The sequence below is a fragment of the Barbus barbus genome, assembly GCF_936440315.1.
Source record: "Barbus barbus genome assembly, chromosome: 25".
Lineage (NCBI taxonomy): Eukaryota > Metazoa > Chordata > Actinopteri > Cypriniformes > Cyprinidae > Barbus > Barbus barbus.
In genome coordinates, this window is record NC_136753.1 from 19,933,014 (window position 1) to 19,953,023 (window position 20,010).

The 20,010-nt window shown below is 35.6% G+C and overlaps 1 protein-coding gene across 3 annotated transcripts in view; it reads left to right on the forward strand.

Moving 5' to 3' along the window:
* Positions 1-20,010, forward strand: part of LOC306845363 (neuronal growth regulator 1-like) — a 112,701-nt gene that overhangs the window by 76,120 nt on the left and 16,571 nt on the right. Inside the window, exons 7-8 of one of the 3 annotated variants that reach the window (XM_079378120.1) lie at positions 2,209-2,250; positions 7,224-7,265. The exons of 1 other annotated variant lie outside the window; for it this stretch is intronic. In XM_079378120.1, coding sequence (XP_079234246.1) covers positions 2,209-2,250; positions 7,224-7,265 — 84 coding nt within the window. The remainder of the gene's footprint in view (positions 1-2,208; positions 2,251-7,223; positions 7,266-20,010) is intronic. One more of the 3 variants, XM_079378121.1, reaches the window with a different exon arrangement.

Consider the following 20,010-nt stretch of genomic DNA (forward strand, 5'->3'; position numbering starts at 1 on the left):
CTGCGAACAGTAATGATGTGAACTGTCTCTAGGCGCTGTGATTTCAACTCCAGGGCTCTCAATTTAGCAAAGAGCTTACCAGAGAGAAGCCTCTGTTGAGGTCATTACACCCCTTAATCACAAAGTCACTCTTACTGTACGGAGTCACTGTAATGTTGATTTGAACAATAAAAGAGAAAACACGGATCCTGACTTTTTTTTTTCTTGTGCAGTTCATCTCTACTGTCACAATGAATTTTGAAAGGGAAGGATAATACTTTTGATAAATGTCCAGATGGTTTGATTGTGGCCTTAGTCCTTTTTTTCCTTTAAAAAAATGACCAGCGTCTGTCACACAACCACTTGTATGTTTTCAAAGAAATATGTTGTTCATGTGATTTTATTGATACAGGTTCATGAAATTTGATGAAGCTGGGCAGAAGTACATTGTGTTTAAAGGAAAATAGTGGAAGGACCTTTTTGAATAAAGCATTTCACAAAAGGAAGTTTGCTTGGTTTTAAATTATGGATAATAGATAGACTGTTCAAAATTAAGAGACAGTAGGACATTTCCTGGTGATATAAAGGGATAATTCTTTCAAAAATAAAATTTTTGTCATCATTTATTCATTGTTCCAAAACTTTTATGCATTCCTTTCCTCTGTACAACACAAAATAATAAATTTTGAAGAACACTGTCGAAATAACATTGGACCCCAATGACTTTCATTATATGCATGAAAAAATTGAGAGATAAATATCTTCTTTTGTGTTCCAAAAAATGAAAATGCTGTCATTTATTCACCCTCATGTCATTACAAACCTGTATGACTTTCTTTGCAGCATAAAAGGAGATTGACATTTTGAGAAATGTGATTTGTGTTTCCTTTCTCTATACAATTTCAATTGGTCAAAACTCAAAACTGTTTGGTTACCAGCATTCTTCTTTTGTATTGTACATTAGAAAGAAGAAAGAAAGTCATACGACAACATGAGTATGAGTAAGCGAAGACAGACTTTTCATGTTTGAGTGAATTATCCCATCATGTTTCATTCACTTCCATGTAAACGTGGGAGACTGGAAATAGAAACGAGCAGAGAGTTTGCCCTTTCGGTGTGAACTCTGAACGCTGATCTACAAGTTCACATAACGGAAAGATGTTTGGCCAGTAGAGCACCTCTTGGTTCAATAGAAAACATATGAATTTTAAAGCTGCATTTTGTGCATTGTTTGCGGGAAAGTGAAGTAAATGACATATTTTAACAATAGAATTTATTATTATTTGAGGTGTGTTATTTATGCTTACAACCTTGTGACCTTTAGTGTGTTTCTGCACCTGAAGCTACTGTACAAGGGCACTTGTATGAACTTATGGGGAAATAAATTCATACATCTACTAAAAATGACCTTGCAGGTGGTTAACAGTAATGGCTAGGAAAAAATTAAGTTAGCCACTTTTGTCTGCAGATGTCACTTGGTTTAGTATTTTGTATCTAATGCAATGACAGCCTGACCTTTTTAAGTGTCCAAATACATTTGCTTTGGCTGTTGGATTCATTTTCCATTTTTTATATTTTACTTTTATGTACATGCAGCAGATGGAAAATGTGAAGACATTCATGTTTCAGTTTATCTCCCCCAGATCTAGACGTATCCCCCCAGTTAAGTTTTAATTACCATCAGTTAAGTAACTCACTGGAAAATATCGAGCCTATATGAGATTAAAAATTGATTGACATTAAAGTCCTGCTTTTAACATTTCCCAAAAAGGGAGCTGGAGCAATTGAGAGAGTATGATATTAATAATATGAAAACTATATTACATTGTCATGATTAAATGACTGTCTGCTAGGTGCAAATTTAATTTCATGTGTTAATTGAGCTGAGCTTCATTCCAGTCCGTTGAATTGAGTGATGCTCAGAAGCTTCTAATTTGGAGTATCAAAGATCAGCGATCATAATATGATTTGAAACCGACCCTCTGAACATAAAAACCAAACAAAACCAGACTGAACATTACATTTTGATCAAGATGATCAAGCTCAGCAGGGATTTGTTTTATTTTGCAGTGTAAAGGGCCCTTTTGTTGCCTGTTGACCACAAAATTTTCACACCCTTTTTTCCGGTCTTTACATGTTTTTGTTCTCTTTTCCCATCTTTTGTGTCTTCGTTTTGTAAATAATAATATATAAATGTCCTCTTTTCCCTCTCCCCTTCTTTTCCTGTAGCAATTATTGAACCCACAACAACTAGTGCTGTCTCAAGTCCAGGTCAGTATATGTCACATGCTGTACGCAGCTCAGTAAGGGATCCGAAATGCTGCACTAACCAAAAATGACCTCTTCTTCATTGCAATTTCTCCTTCTCTCGATTGGCCAGGATGCCTGCTGACGTTCAGCTTTGTGTGTCGTCACTTTATTTATTTATTTTTTCTAGGGCTGTCAATCAGTTATTTTTAAATCAAATAAATTACATTATACGTCAATTAATTCATCCCTTAGCAAAGTTTGCTGAGATTTGTATAGCCATGACTCAGCTCCTAAAAAAATGTCAATTAGGACCTAAATATAAACTTGCATTTACAATACAAAATATGATCATTTATTTACTTATTTACATCAAATGTTTTTGTATATTTTAATATGCTATTCATTAAAATCCAGTATGTGTTATTTGTTAGCATTAATAGCAGTTAAATCCTTGGTTCATTCTAAATGCTCTTACTATCAAGTCGCTCATCGGTGAGTGGCTTACATTATGAGACTGACATTTCCAAAAAAGATGGTCCTTGGTTCAGTTAATCATTGAGTTGTAGTCAGGGCCGGCGCTAGCCATTTGGGTGCCCTAAGCACAAACGCTTGGCGGTGCCCCCCCCCCCCCCCCCCCCCCACCACCACCACCAAAGAAATAACTACCATTCAGAATTTCTTAGTTAGGTTCTCTTTACTTCCAAAATAACTGCTGCAAATAAATAATTGGAACAGAACAATGTAAACACAGAAAGTTAAAAGTGCAAAAAAAGTTTAAAGTGCAAATAACAGTATAAGTGTATGAATTTTATGAAGTATGAATTTTAAAGTGCACATTTTAAACTGCAAATAACCATACATAACTGCACAGTAGAATTTACTTCTACATACTCCTGGCCTTGAGTTGCTCCTTGCATGTATTTTAGCATTGACCCTGCATTCAGAAATACAAGACAAAATATTCAGGGATTCTACTGAAATGCATTTTTGATTGAACCATCAACCATCATACAAAAATATTGCACACATTAGTCTTTTATATAGGCCTATGTGTCACTGGAACATTTAAAATTCAAAACTCTATTTTACCTTTAAAAGAGGTCTGATGAGGCACAATATAATAATTCTGTACATAATTTGTAGGGCTGGGAAAAGATTAATCGCGATTAATCGCATCCAAAATAAAAGTTTGTGTCTACATGATATATGTGCGTGTACTGTGTATAATTATTTTGTGTATATAATTTATATAATTATTTTGTATATATAATTTTGTATAATTATTTTGTATATATAATTTCTATATACAAAATAATTATACACAGTACACGCACATATATCATGTAGACACTAACTTTTATTTTGGATGCGATTAATCGAGATTAATCTTTTCCCAGCCCTAATAATTTGACAACTCTGTGAATATGAAAATATACAAACACTGAGATTGTGGGGGTTTTTTTTCTAATTTCAGTTTCACCAACAGATGTCGCCCTTGGCCGAACCTCTTGAAAATGACCACATAGAACAACAACGAAAAAACTTTATCTAAGCGGTCTAATTTGGCAAAATCACATCACGTTCAGTTGCAGGGTTTTTCTAAAGTTCACCTTACCAAGAGGCAGATAGGCATTATATTGAAGCGAAGAAATTACAATAGGGAACGTTCTGCACTAATAGCTATATGCACACACATCTGTAACGTATAGCCTACCTAGGGGGAAAATTAGCTTTATTTGTCATTCAAATATGACGATGAGGACCCCAACGATTGGCCTTCCTTTCCTTCTCAAACAAACTGCATCTTTAACAGCCCAAGTTTCAAAATTTCCCGGGGGAGAAACCCCCGGACCCCGTTAAAATAAAAGACTCAACATGCAGGGCTAAAGCCCCGGATCTTTTGCACTACTAGCGACGCGGACGCGCCGACGCCCCTGGACATGCATACTACACGCACAAAACTAACATTTTTATTTAAAACATTGTCTTACCTGCAAGCGACGCGCGAGCATCATCCCGCTGTCTCTTCTTTTTTCTTTTTTCCGCCCCCGACTCTTGGTGCCTTTTCGAGGCCATGTCTGAGGTCGGTGTCGGCCAAATTTGAAATTGATTGAAGCATAATTGAACAGACCACTGGAAGGGGGGGCACCAGAGGGAGACTGGCACAGAGATTCACCTTTTTCTCGACTAATTTGGTCTAGGCCTATATTACTTTTGTATTGCGTTTGTATATTAACATGCTAGAAATATTTTATTTGTTATTTATACTAGTAGCCTATATTGTGATGATATTTTCACGACCCAGATTTTTTGGTGCCCCCCCCAAGCACATGGTGCCCTACGCGCAGTGCGTGATGTGCGTGTGCGGAGCGCCGGCCCTGGTTGTAGTCTCAAGAACCCTCTAGACCGATTCAGTCCAGTTCTTAAATGAATCAATTGCATCATTTAAAGATTCAAATCAAAAATTAGACATAAGTAAAAACAGAGATCAACTTTAGGGCATTCTTTTTGTTTCTTTAATTGTGTTATTTAAATTGACAGCCCTAATTTTGTCACTTGATTTCTTTGTGTTTCTTTGTGTTTTATTTAACTTGTGGCATTGCACAGTACAGCACTGACACCCCTCTGAGCGAGCACTGTGGCGTTATGGTGGGCACTGTCATGTGTAGCGCTGGGGCGAGTGGCTTTCCTAAACGCTGACTGCTTCTCTCTGGCTTCCTCATTCTCTGCTTTAGTGCGGGCTGCATGAAGGGCGGGATATTGATAATACGCCTCCTAAACTTCTCTCTTTTATTTGTTGTCTGCCATTTTCTCTCCTCCTGAGCAGCAACTGACTCCGCCGTCTCTGAACGTCTCTCACTATCTATGGCGTCGCTGTGTTTTCGCTGTTGTGCTCCTTACTGAAATCACAGACCATGATATTCTCTTTCTGGGGGAGCGGGGAGTATGTGTGTGTGTGTGTGTGTGTGTGTGTGTGGGCCTGTGTGTATTAAAGGGATAGTTCACCCAAAAATTTTAATTCTGTCATTATTTACTCACCTTCATGTTGTTTCAAACTCATATGACTTTAATATTCTTGTAACACAAAAAGACAAATGTTATGGAATTGCATTGGTCATTGTTGGATATATATGGTATATCACCCGGTTTTAGATATTTAATTGTGCATTCACATTTCAGATAATTTTACATTTAGATTACCTTTACCATCATCCAATGTTCACTTAGTTATCTTTAAAAAAATAAATATTTATAAATATTTTAATAACACTTAAACATACAAGTAAATCTCAAAATGAATATCCATTTCTTAATATATTTTTTATCAGAATCAGAATCAGAATCCGAATGAGCTTTATTGGCCAAGTATGTTTACACATACAAGGAATTTGTTGTAGTGACAGAAGCTCCACAGTGCAACAGAAGGACAGTAACAGGACAGGACACAGGTAATGAAACAAAATAACAGGAAATAGCCAATGACCAATGTACAAAGCAGCAAAAAAAAATAAAAAAATACACAATAATAATATATAATATAGGCGACTATGTATGTACAGGTCAAGTATGGGCAAATTAGAAATGAGAAAATAAAATAAGTGAGTGTGGTGAATGGATAATGAATTAGTTGTGTGTTCTACGTTTATTTATTCTACGTTTATTTATCTACGTTTATTTATGATGCATTATAATGCTGTAATTCACTTGTAGCATTTAAAACAACTGATTTAAATTTTTTAGTGTTTTGTTTTTGATTTATTTAGGCAAAATAGCATAGCATTTTAAAATTTTGTTGGAATATTATAATATCCCATTTAACAGTTATTGGAACAAAACATGAAAATAGTGATTGGCTTAAGGTTATTGAAATCTGTTACTAGAATAACACATTACAGGGTGCACTGGTGGTTACATTGTTTTCTTTTTATTCATGTTTAAAAAAAAAATTATTTTTGAAAATGCCACAATAGGGTTACAGAATCAAGAAATTCCTTATCTTTATTTTAGTCATTATTATGCTTGTGTTATTTACTATAGTTAATTAAGTTAAATGATATGATTTCACATATAACAGTCATCGGCCACCATACTCTATAAGATATTGCCAACAAAAAAATCCATATCTGTCAACCGCTAATCATAAGTCTTGTGTGCTATATTGCGCTATTATAGTCTTCTGAAGCTTACTGTAGCTTTGTGTGTGGAGCAGTCCAAAGTAAATGAATCAGCTGATCCAGTTCACAAAAACTGGCTGATGCATCCAGAATAACCAGTAGATTCTTCAAAATGTCTCCTTTTGTGTTCCACAAAATAGAGTAATTCAGACTTGGACCAATATGATTGTGAATAAACAATAACAGAGTTTATTTTTCTTTTTTTTTGGTTGAACTATTCTTTTAAGACATACCTATTAAAAGTGTGTGTGAAATGTAATCCCTCAAAAGGGATACATTACTTCCCCTAATGCTTTCTCTTTAGCACATATACGGACACAATGCACACACTAACAATGTGTGTGATGTGTTGTATTGCATGACTGCTCTTAGTAACCACAATGAGTATCATTCAGCGTTACAGATCTTAATGCATTTTCATACTCCATTTTACAGATATACCACTGTATTAATAGGTATACCATTTGTATGGAATGGATATAATTAGCCATGGGGTCCTCTCCCTGCCAGAGTTTAGACCTTTGCTAGTGTGTAGCCCTTAACTTTCATTTGATGCAACGTTTGCAGAACAAATGACAATTTCATGGTCCACTGCAGTAGCGGCAGTATCAATCGCTGAGATAAACTGTCTCGACGTCCCACTGTTCTTGTTTTGTTCCAAGTTCCAAATTGTATTTCTAGTTAATTTTGTGCTGTCCTAGTTGAGCGACTTGGCTGAGAGAGGATAGTTTGAATTCCTTGCAACAGGTGCACTACTTATTTGACAAAGAATATCAATGAATTAATAAATGCTAATTATGTTTTGACATCTCTTCACAGGAGGGTTGGATTATGTGTATTCAGAAAGAAGCAATACCTACGGTATGCAAACGCAATGATGTAAATGTATATGAGCATGTATCAGGGGAGACCGAGGCTAGTTGTCACGCAGGGAACTGAATTGAATTTCGAGATAAGGGTATTTTCTTGTTAATGTCAGGTGTCACGACTTTTGCACTGTATGTTGTATTTTTTTAATTATAGTATTTATCAACCATTTCTCATAATTGTTTTATTGATTGAATTAAGCTTTAAAAACTGTTAGAATGGCAGGTTCTATTGTGAAAACTTATTGCCTCTACCTTTTATCCTGAACAATATAGTGGAATTTAATTTAGATTTCACAGCTTTTTTGTAGTGAAGACTGACTATTAGCCCCAGTCTCTCCTATATATGAATACAATTAAAACATTGCACAACAGCTATTAAATCTATTCTTTACTTTGTGTAACACATTTCATATTTGCTAGAATGGAAACAGGAGGGGATGTTAGATCTTTACAGAACAGATGCTTGTCACTAGTTTTTTTGCGTGATTTTGAAACATTTTGGCCTTTCTTTTGCACGTTTACAACTGCGCTAAAAATGGCTATAACTGACTGTGAAAATCAATCCCTACTTCACACGCAGTGTGGGCTTTTCTTCAAATTCACTGCCAATACTTTTGTGTTTCTCTGCATGTTGGCTGAAATAGCAGCTACATTCAGACATGCTTTTGATTCCACTGAAAACCAACCTGTCTCTTATCGGTAGTCCTTCTGACAAATAGTTCAGACAGCTTCCACACAAAGTGAGATTTATGAAGCATTTGTGCTATTGGGATTCATACAAGATTTATTCGCTGAAATAGAGTGTGTTTCGTTAAAAAAAAATTATAATAAATTTATGGCTCAAGCCACAACACTGAAGTTATGATTTATGTTTCCCTTGATGTTTTGTCACATGGATTGTACTGAAGTTGTATTTTAGAGAAAGTGCAACCATAAGTGATTGGATTTCCTGTTTCTGTACCCTATAGGTACATTACTTGAAAATTGTAGTCTGTTACTGATTACAAATTGCATGACAAATTGTAGTTAGTAATGGAATTTAATAATTAATTTAAATATTTTAATAATTCATTCTGAGTACTTTTTGATTACTTTTAAATTATTGTGTAACGTATTGATATAAAAAATAAAAAATAAAAGAAAATATATTCCATTCTTTATCAACAACATGAAATGCGACCCGTGCTGGCAAAATGAGTCTACAGGCAAAAAAATGTCTATTTTTGTCGATTTTGATGTTTTCATAAAAATGAGTTCATTAAGCCCTCCTCTAACGATCAAAATAGTATTTAAACTCGCTTCTCGCGCTGACTGTCACCCGAAGCGCCCACATAAAGACCCTAGATATATACACAGAATTACAGTTTTCAAGTATTCACGCAAAAATCTTTTAATGGAGAATGTGAAAATAAAAATAGCTCATTTTTGAAAATGTTCTCATTGTGACTCATTTTGTCAGTACAGGTCACAAATATATTAAGCAGTACATTACACAAGGGTTTCCCAAAATGGGGTTAATGAAGGAACTGCAGGGGGTGGGGGGGGGGGGGGGGGGGGGGGTGTTGAGTTGATGAAAAGCTATGATTAATGAAATCATAAATATGTAAAATTAAAATGAATCAATTATTTGAAAATCAAAACAAAACAATTAAACACTAAGAATATAAATATTTGTGACTGATAAAGTGATGGTGTGAATGTGTTGTGAAGACACTGAAATATTTACTTAATATCTCAGGGGTCTCCAAGTAAATATTTTCGATCAAAGGAGATTTGCTGACCAAGAAAAATCAGGAATCCCTGCATTACACGAACAAACATGAAAACAGCAATGACATTGCATGTGTAATGTTTTAAGCATTTTTGTCCAGACTTTTGTCCAGATCAGTAATTAGTGAAGATCACTGGATGTAAAAACATTTCACAGCTGTATATGAGCTGTTTTTAGTAATAATTATTATTCCTCTCATACATGGTCTAAATGACTGAGAGGTGCTTTTGTCCCCTAATTTATTTACATAGATAAATGGTAGGCTAAACGGTGCAACACCCATTAGATATTTCGAAAAATAATAATAATAAAAAAAAAATAATTAGGAAGAATCATTAAATTATGAATAATTTACCGCCATTGTGTAAATAGGATGTAATCATGTAATCCTTAAAAACTAATCTGATTAGGAAATAGCATTTTAAAGCATTTATAGCAATAGCATTTTAAAACGTAATATAATTTAGTTACAATCCTTATTTTCAGAAATCTGACTAGATTACTTACAATCAGTTACTGCCCAGCACAGGCCGTATATAATCATAACCTTATTCCTGGTTGTTAGACTTACTGTAGTGCTTTTATGTTGTGACTTTTACAAAAGAGAAATTATCCAAAGTGAAATATTTTAAAATGAATGTTTTCACTGGGAGCTTTTTGAGGATCTCAGTTTGACACTTTGTCCACATTCAATTGTCTTCTCTTGATCCCATCCTTCATAGCTCCAAATGAGCTTAGTTACAGAGCTTAATCATGTTTAAGAGCATAACTATAGCTCTGATATCCTGCCCAACTGTGTCTCATTCACCATATCAACAAACGAGGTTATTAGTTGGATGTCATTAGTTTGACATTGCTTTTTCTTCTTCCTCTGAGACTCACATCCCTAATTTTTCGTGTCTACAAAACAAAGCAATTACCGCTGTCAGCAGATCAAGATACTCGCCTTTTTTGTTCTTTCAGCATTACAAATGAAACTTTCACTTTTTATCTCCAGTGTAAACTAATCTGGCAAACTTGATGGAATAGTGTTGTCAGTTTTTTTCTTGTGAACTGTTACAACGCTGTGTACTAAATCTTTGCAGTGGATTCCAAGCATATGGGAGAACATATGTCAAGCATGCATGGTGCATGAATACTGATTATTATTGCAAACACAAGGCCTTTTTGACCAAAATGAGCATCAGCGTGAGAGAGAGTTATTGCCCATGGACATGTGCTTGCTTAGAATGGAGATGTGGTTATAATTAGGTTGTTTACCTCGGATATGGTCTGCAGTGGAATAGTGAGGATATAATAATTTTCTAATCTATATTTAGTTTTTATTTGTAGAAATGTCATTTCATTTCTAGTTCATTATTTCATAAAAATGTGGTTGTGCTGTTATAGGCCAAGATGTGAAAGATTCTTAGCATGAGATACTGGTGTTCTGGTGTCCTCAGAATGTTTCTTAGCCTGCTTGACTAGCTAATCATCCAGTCAATCAACAAAGAAATATTGTCCTATTTTTACTAATAAAGAAATATTTGTTTTAATAATAATAAATAAATAATTTAATTAATGACAAAATGGAAAACATGATATTAATGTTTTTAAAGAGGTATTTTATGCTAACTGAGGCTGCTTTCATTTGTTTAAAAATACAGTAAAATTGTAATATTGTGAAATATTATTACAATTTAAAATAACTGTCTTCTAGTTTTATATATTTTAAAATGCAGTTTATTCTTGTGGTAGAAAAAACGAACTTTCATCAGCCATTAGGCTACTCTGGTCTTCAGTGTCATATGATTCTTCAGAAAACATATTAATATGCTGATTTGGTGCCCAAGAAAAAATATATAGATTATTAGCAATGTTGAACAGACTTGTGCTGTCTGATATTTTTGTAAAAACTTAATAATTTGTTTTATTTTCATGAATTTTTGATGAATGGACAGGACAGTTCAAAAGCACAGACTTTATTATAAATCTTTTGTAACACTGTAAATGTCTTTGCTGTCAATTTAACATGTCCTTGCTGAATAAAAGTATTAATTCCTTTAAAAAATAAATAACTAAATATTACTGCCTTTTTAGAAGGTAGTGTGTTATATTTATGCATCTAGGGCTCTTGAGCTCAAATTAATCTACATTTTTTTATTTATTTACTTACTTTAATACTCTTAAAGTTTAATACTCCCACACATGTGGAATCTCCTCTTGTAGTGTTTTATAATGTACCACATTTGAATAGAGCACTTCATATGAGACTTTTACTTACAGCCATTAAAACATTTGTAATCACCTACATGTCTTCATGTTGCATCTATGATGGAATACAAAAGGAGTTTTTGAATAAGTTGCTTTTTTTTTTTAGACCTTTTCCATACAAAAGTGGACCACACAAAACTATCATATGGCTCAAATCGCAGCACATGAGTAACATGAGTGTGAGTAGATGAGTGTGAGTTACAGACGATTTTCAATTTTGAATAATCTGTCCCTTTAGAATGTTTTAATTACATTGGTAAATGGTTGAAAATATTGAATTGATAATGTGCTTATAAAATACGACATGTTGAGGCAAGTCCTTCTTTCAAAACTAATTGTCCAGCATCACATCATTTATTCCCATGTGTCAATTATTTTGAAATAAGTGAAAAATTATCATTGTCACTCTGATATAACCCTTTGATGAGAATAAAGTCTAGAATGTACCATATTCGTGTCAGCTCAGGTTTGTCAATATGGACAGTCATTTCAGTCTAGAAATGTTATCATTTGGTCTCTTTAATATAGGATCAGGATTCGGGTTTTAAACTTTTGTCCTTATATCAGTATGATTTTATTTATTTATTTACACTTTCATTCAGCAAGGCCATATTTAATTGATTAAAATAAACAGACTCCTACATTGTTACAAAAATATTTTTATTTCTTTTTTTTCTATCACCAAAGAATCCTTTATAAAAGGACACTAAACACTGGTGTAATGGCTGCTAAGAATTACATTTAAAACATTAAAATTAGTCATTTTAATTTGTATACTATTTGTAATTTGGAATACTATTTTTACTGTATTTGTTATTAAATAAATGCAGCCTTGGTGAGCATAAGAGACTTTGTACTGACCTCAAACTTTGAACAGTAATGTGAGGGTGTATAAGTATTCTAGTTCAAAATCAAGTCCCACGTGAAAGGCACAGTATGCTTCAGGCTTGCTGTGGAATTTGGCATTATATTTGGTATTAAAATTCACTTTGTCACTCCAAAGTTCAATATTAATGAATTCAGAATTTTTCGCTTACCTGGCTGTCGTTCAGCCACTATCCACATATCTGTCTTTTTTATTTGTTTAATCCTTCAGGCTTGAGGTCTCCAGGCACTCCGTGAACTCTCTCAGAATGGACCGCATGGGGCATAGTGGCCTATCGGGGAATAATCCTGTTTAGCAATTCTTTCAGGTGCGCTTATCAGATTTATGCTGCATCAGGAAGGGCAAGATCAACGGAGGGAGAGACCCCTTGTAAAGACATAATGTGGTGCTACCTGACCTTCATTTTGCTACGTGTTATAAAAAAAAAGCGCCACCATTTCTGGTTGTGGATGATAAGCGCGTGGCATGTCATAAATCTTTCTTGACCTCTAGATTCTAAACAGGCATGGCTAGAGCAATAACGCTTGCATTCAATGTGGTTCAACTGGAGTCTCGTGTGCTTTTGTGGAAGACATCCCCAGTCTAAATGATCCTGTGTTTACACGAGCCCTCGGAATAGCTCAAAAATCAATACTGTGCCCTGCTCTGCATACTGATGTGCTTTGCTTTGATCTTGCATTCAGGGGCGTACAGTGAATCGGTTTAATTGTAATCACAGAAAAGCTTTCTGCTGTATTTCACTATCTTGCTTTCTTTTAATGCTTGTGCACCAATGGATGAACTCCCTGATCAGATTTTGTAGCAGTAATACTCTGTAGAAGATTTCTTGTAAAATCGATGACTCTCAGCCTTAATTATTTTAGTTTCAATGTATATATGCTTGTTTTAGGATCTGAATGAGTTTTGTTTGAGGTTCACCCAACACAAGAAATTTGAATTGGAAACAAAGCTTGCGCTACAGAAATAAAATAGCTAGATTACAGAAGAAAAAAAATATTTACAGGGTAATACAAACAAGATTATTATAGTGCTAGAGAGTGCTATGTATAGATATGTGAAGCAGAAAATGAATATGTGCAGGGCAGATGGATCTGTACAGCTAGTATGAATTTGAAGCAATAGAAATGTCAAACAAATGCTAAAAATATCGAATTTGCATAAATATGAATTTACATATTGCACATTAATTTTATCATTCACTAGAGATGTACCCGAGTATTCAGTTTTGCGCGGGTTTCCAAATTAACACTCAGTAAACGCCAATTGCAAGTAAAAATTGGCTTTGTAGGGAAAGGAAAACAAACTTGTACAATACGCCAGTTGGCCGGTATTTTTTTTCTTCCGTTCTCCATGTGGCAACACATATGTGAAATACTCCTCATATTAGGTCACCAAAACAAAAAAATGAGAAACAAAATGTTGTACATAGAGATGGAGAGTTGATCCGTCTGTGCTTCCTTGCACTAAATTGTCAAATCATATATCACGTAAAATAATAATTGTTATACTTGACAAAAACAGAAACAAAACTGTCTCCATTTTGTTACTAACTACTTGCAATTAAGTGAGTCAGATGGTGAATCTGAACAGTAAGTATTCATCAAACCAATAACTCATCCTTTTGAACTATTCATGCAAAAAACGAGCTCATAGGAGTCATTAATTTAAGAAATTGGACTACATTGGTCAGATGCATTCTATGTTTTTTTGTGTGCAGCCCACAAGGACAACTCCATATAAAGATGTTTCCTGCTATTATTTCACGGTAGACAGATTTTATTGCATCACATTCAATACAGACTACAAGCGTACGTTCACAACTCAGGTAAAATATGATGTCTTTTACCGTGGCGCTGACGAATTAGTTCTTTTTGTCATAAATATGCAAAGAAAAAACTGCTAAAAAACTTTATTAAGAGCAAAAATAGGCCTGTATAATAAGACAATAATGCAAATTCCAGTATCGTGACCGGTAAGCAATATTTATGAGCATAAATTTTCATTGCCAGGTGTGGCAAAAAAAATATATATTTTTTGGACCCTGTTTCTGCATATGTGTGTGTTGTTTTGCCACTAATGTTGCTTTCATCATTTTCCACATGCATAAATTAGCATCTAAGCACACATAAACACACCGAAACTGTCCTCGCCAAAGTATTCTGAGTTCTGTGAGCCAGCGCTGTCTCTCTTTTTTCTACCTACACTAAACACAAACGAAAACATGCATTTTTCATGGCCTAAAATCTCCTACCAGGGGCAAAAATGCACTCTTCCTCTTGTGAAGATTAATCTTTAGCCTTGAGCTCTGTACCCTCTCTGAGATGTCATGTTCCGCCACAAATGGGCAATAGCAAAGGATCACTCGCATCCAGTCCATTCTCCTATACTGAATCACCCCCACCTTTCCTTCCCATCTCTCTCTCTCCCTCTCCTACGCTCAATTATCTGTGCTTCTCCTACATGCACTCTCGGCCTGATTATCTCACCCACTCTGGGACTCCTTCACTGGGCTGTCCATTAAATGGTATCCGTAGCTTCTCTCTCCCTTCCCCCCACACACACCAGCACCAGCTCTGCACAAAAGCATCACGGCCCAAACAAGTGCCTGGGTGCAAAGGATGAGCAGGTTAATGTTCAGGTATAAATGCAAAAGCTTTGCAAAAAAAAGTCAGCAGAGAGGCTTTTTCTGTGAAATCTCACATGCATTTAGTTTGTAATACAACATATGCAGGTAAAGCTGAAAACATTGCTTTTTCGGGGGCTTCGGGGGAAAATGTATACGCGAGCACCTGCTCAGGATTGACGAGATGTTGCATGGAACTTCCTTTGTTTTGACAGGGTCCCATCTCCTCTCTGTCGTATCGGTTAATTCGCCTCCTCTTCTTCTTTCTGCTCTTGATCTCAAAGAAAAGCTTTTATCTTGTCAGTCCCATCTTAAATATTACCTATCATCCTTTCTGTCTACATATGCACATACACAGACTGACATGGATGTGCTATATATGTACTGTGTGCATTTTTATGTAGTTGTAGTCCAATTTTATTTTATTGATTGAATGATTGGTTGGTTGGTTGGTTGGTTGATTGAAATGGCCAACTCTGATATTGCTTGATTGGAAATGCAATAAAACACATAGATTTTACACATAGTTTTATATTTCATCGCTTTGCTTATGCTTATGTTTTATATTTCATCTCCTCACTCCTTGGTAGCCCGCTTATGAAACTGAACTTTATTAGATACAGATGATTCCAAAACTGAATCTTAATTTGTGTACAAATGTATATAAATAGGTTTTTATGGTGGATTTTGATCTTTTAACATTAAAAGAAATAAGTCTTTGGTAACCAACTTGTAAAAATGAACTTATACAGTCCTAATTTGTGTAAAAATGTATAATGCTTTTATGATGTATTTTCATATTTTAATGTTGAAAGAAATAAGTAATGGATAAACTTAATTTTTGTGTCCAAATTTTAATGTGATCTTCAGAGCAAAACAGAAATCTGTTAGTGCACAAAATGTCCCAGAAGTTGAAGAAACACTTGTTATTATACTGCATGCCTACAGCAAAAGGCCATGGTCTGTGTTCCTTTCTTCTCGACATCTGAACGTTAGTCAAATTTATACTAACGATGGCCTACTAATTTAAGATGCGCATGGGATTGTATTTAAATGATAATGTCATAGGGAGTGTCATTAGGAAGTTGGTTTTCAGTGCTCTTTCAAGTGGCTAAGCTGAAGGGGGAAATAATGTTCTTTCAGCGTGTTTTCAAGCCGCAAACTAATGGATCTCACTTGGAGAGTGTTTTACATTTTTCTTTCTTTTTTTTTCCAGAGTGCAAAAACCCCTGATTAGTCAATAACTCTCAATCTGTTTCTCACTGACGCAGTTTACAATATGTGTGCAATGGTTTTATGACATGAGAATGACAGTGTCAGTGGATAGCTCTTTGTTGATGATACAGTAGTTACACTGTGAAGATGCATAATCGCTCTTGTCATTCTTGCCAGAAAGCATTTTTTGTTCCGCCATCTAAACGCAGCTCAGATTTACTGGGCTTTAGCTGAGAACAAACTTTGTTTTTATGCAAAAAAATTATTCCTTTAGCCACTAATGGTGATGGTGGTCTCAGAGAACACATGCTTGTAGCTATTTTAAGGTTTTGTGGATGAACAATTCACAGTTTTCATGTTGGTGAGGTTGGCGGAGACAACTTGTAGCCGAGAGATTAATTCAGACTTTCAAGTTTTCACGCCAACAGGGCTCTTGTTATCTTGCTGTGTCTAAAATGGCCTCTGAACCTCAGGGCTTGTATTTATAAGAATATATTTCCAACCTTATTTACATGTTTTAGGGATTTAAATTCTTTGCCTCAGAATGATGAAATGGGAAAGTTGCATCATAAAGCTATTGTCCTCCTTACTACAATCACGGCTGCTTCTCACAGGGGCTCATTAAATGACCATTTCACTGCATGGAAAATGGCAGCTAAAGCACTGAAGAGCATTTGATTGAAAGGAAATTCTAAACCCGACCTCGGTGAAATGGCATGAATAAGTTGCTTCGTTTGTGGAAATACACAATTGTCTGCCAGCAGCCAGTGACAAAAATCTGTTTTAGATGCAGAAGAAAAACCAAAAATCTACAATAGTTCACAAGCCAACTTCTGAGAATTAAGAGAAATGGTGTGAAAGTAAAATGCAATATTATTGGAAATAAGCTGCTGTTCAGCCACATTGTGACATTTGTTTGTTTCTAATGTTACTAATGAGCTATTTTGGTAAAACAAAGAAGTGATATATGTAATATACTAGCTAGATCTAGATCATTCTTCACTGACATGACTTGCATTCAAGCGGTGTATACTTTCATTACGCCGACTTTTACAGTCTTATTAAAGTCAAACTTCTTTCCAGTCATTATAGTCTGAGAATCTCACTCTCCTCTAGAAGTTTTTTTTCTTATTCTGCCATCCAATTATCTCTGAAGCCCGGTGAGGCAGGTTGTGCTCTCTCCTGAACGTGGAAAAACCTCTGTCACTCTTCACCTTTTCCCCATCTCTCTCTCTGTCTTTCATTTCGTCTCTCTACCAGCTGCTCCGCCCTTCCCCAGCCTTTCCTGCTCACTTTACCTGAACCATAAACAAGCCTTAAGACACGCTTTACATCCTTGTTGTGCCATGGATAGATTCAGTTAAAGTGATAGTTCAGCCAAAAATGAAATTTTAGTCATTATTTTCTCCAAACCTGTATAACTTACATCCTTTGTTGAAACATTTTTTTTTTTCTCCATGCAGTGAAAGTCAGTGGGGTCAAAACAACTTTCTATCACAGATATTTTCTCAAAAAAGGCTACATTTTAATTTTTGCCTTAGATATTCCTTGAAATTTGGATCTGTTCCTCATACAATCCATCAGAGGACAGAAATTCATTTTGTTTTTTGGTTCAACTGTTTATTTTGAAACTCAAACTATATATTAATGCATGCACGAAGGTATGTGTACAGTGCAAAGCATAGTATGGACACAGCTAGATTTATTTTGCATTAATCAATTGGTTCACTTGGTGACAACACTGTGCCGGCACAATGTTTCACAGTCAAGAAAGAAGCAAAGGAGAGTGAACCACAATAAAACTTCTGGATCAATGTACAATCGCATTAAAAAGTAAAGATGAAGGGGTTAAAAGATAGACAAATACATTTTTATCAGACATAACCTCTGGAGAGAAGTTGCAGGCACCGTTCACAGATGAAACTTTCTAGTGTGCATACATTGAGAGCCTGTGTTTGAAAGCCTATGTGTTTGGCTGTACACATATACTAAGCATTTGTGTTAACGCTACTGTATACTTTGGGCTTGAGATTATATCATGGTGATGACAAATGCAATATTCTTCATTTCAGATATACATTTTTTTCCAAAAAGTCAAGACATTTACAGACACCCTTTATTTGTATTCCTTTCTTTGCCTTTTAACATGGAGAACGACCGAAAAATGGATTGCGAGAGCTGGAATGACATTTGTACATATTGCAGGCAAGATTCGAACCTGCATTTCTGTGAGCACGACTGTTTTTAAATGTCATGAGCACAGCCAGGCACAAATGCTTTTTTTCACATGATTATGAAAGTTAATGTAATTTTACAGACAGCTGTTCCCATTTAAAAGGTGATGTGTGTAATTGTTTTGATGTTAAAATATTTTCTCCTATCCCAGCTTAATATGCAGAGACAACTATAAGCAAGCCATTTATCGCTTGATTTCCTTGAAAAGTGTAAACACTTTGGCATTATCAAAACATTGCTCTGTTTGTTTGAGCACCCCGACAACAGCAACACTGGCTCAACCAATGGCATGAGTTTGGGGCGTGGCTATCTGACCAATGGCATGCGGAGGGTTGATTGGGTAACCAGTAAGTTTTTTTGCAACTCTACGAATGAGGATCTTTAAAATGCAGATGAAATTAGCGCTATAATATGCTTGAGTAACACATATTGGAAGATGTTTTTGTTGTAAGCTTTATCACTGTAGTTACTGATCTAATTCCTTCATCAAACCAATCACCTCTCGCTCTTTCTCTCTCGCCTTCCCTAGGCTGGAATGGGTGCTTCTTTAATCAGATCTCTTTAATCACAGATATCATGCGCGCCATCATCATAAGCTCTAAACATTTTTTTTTTACTTCAAATTAAGAAATATGCCTTGAGGCCTCAGCTCTCCCAAGGGCTCAACATTTTCATTTTCTAAACACCTCAGATAACATCAAGACTACACACGGGCATGCAAAAGTCTCCTTGGGACGTGTCATTTTCTCTTTCTGCGCTGTGCGAAAGATTAAGGTCAGTTAGCAGTGTGATCTCTTTGACAAGAGATCTTAAGGTGCGATTCCCAAGACCTTGTTGCCGCCGAAGTTTCAAATGCTTTTTGGAAGATCCCGCCAGAATGAGACTAGTCAAACAGTCGACATTAATAAGTCCCGTCTTACATCCTGTCCACACTGACAACGCTAATTTGTATGCGAAGGATTGGCAGACACTTTTGTCTGAGCTGCTTTGAGAAAAGAGGATTAGTGAGTTTGCTTTGCTTTCGTTTTTATAGTGTTTTACTGGCACAGAACCTTTTGAGTGTTACAGCGTTACCCCGGTGGTTCTTTTTCTCATGCGCCATCGTCAAAGTGAAACGGAGGAGTATTAAAACCTTGACTTCCCTCACCCAAGAGTCTTGCGGTTCTTTTGGGGGGGCTTTTTTATTATTATTCCCAGAGATATGTTTGCTACCTTGGGTTGTTTATTTCTAACGGCTGTACATGTTTTCCATGAGATTAGTTTTTGATAGTGTATCGTCAAAGTGAAACGGAGGAGTATTAAAACCTTGACTTCCCTCACCCAAGAGTCTTGCGGTTCTTTTGGGGGGGCTTTTTTATTATTATTCCCAGAGATATGTTTGCTACCTTGGGTTGTTTATTTCTAACGGCTGTACATGTTTTCCATGAGATTAGTTTTTGATAGTGTGTCCTTTCTTTTTTTTTGTTGACATTTGGATGATTGAAGTGGGTTTATTCTTTAGATGTATAGGAGGTCTTTTGGAGCGCTGAGACGGAGGTGTCGCTCACTGTCTGGGGAAAGAAGAAGGAAAACAGTTTCACTTAAGAGACTTTATTTTACAAGCAGATGTCAGATATTGTTTGGTGCTAGTATAAACACGCAATCTATTGATACACAGAGCGTGGCATTTTGACTGCGCTTGCATTTGGCTCCTTTTGGCTCCTCCAAGGGTTAATCTCAATCAAAGTTATTTAAATAACTATAATTGGATTTTT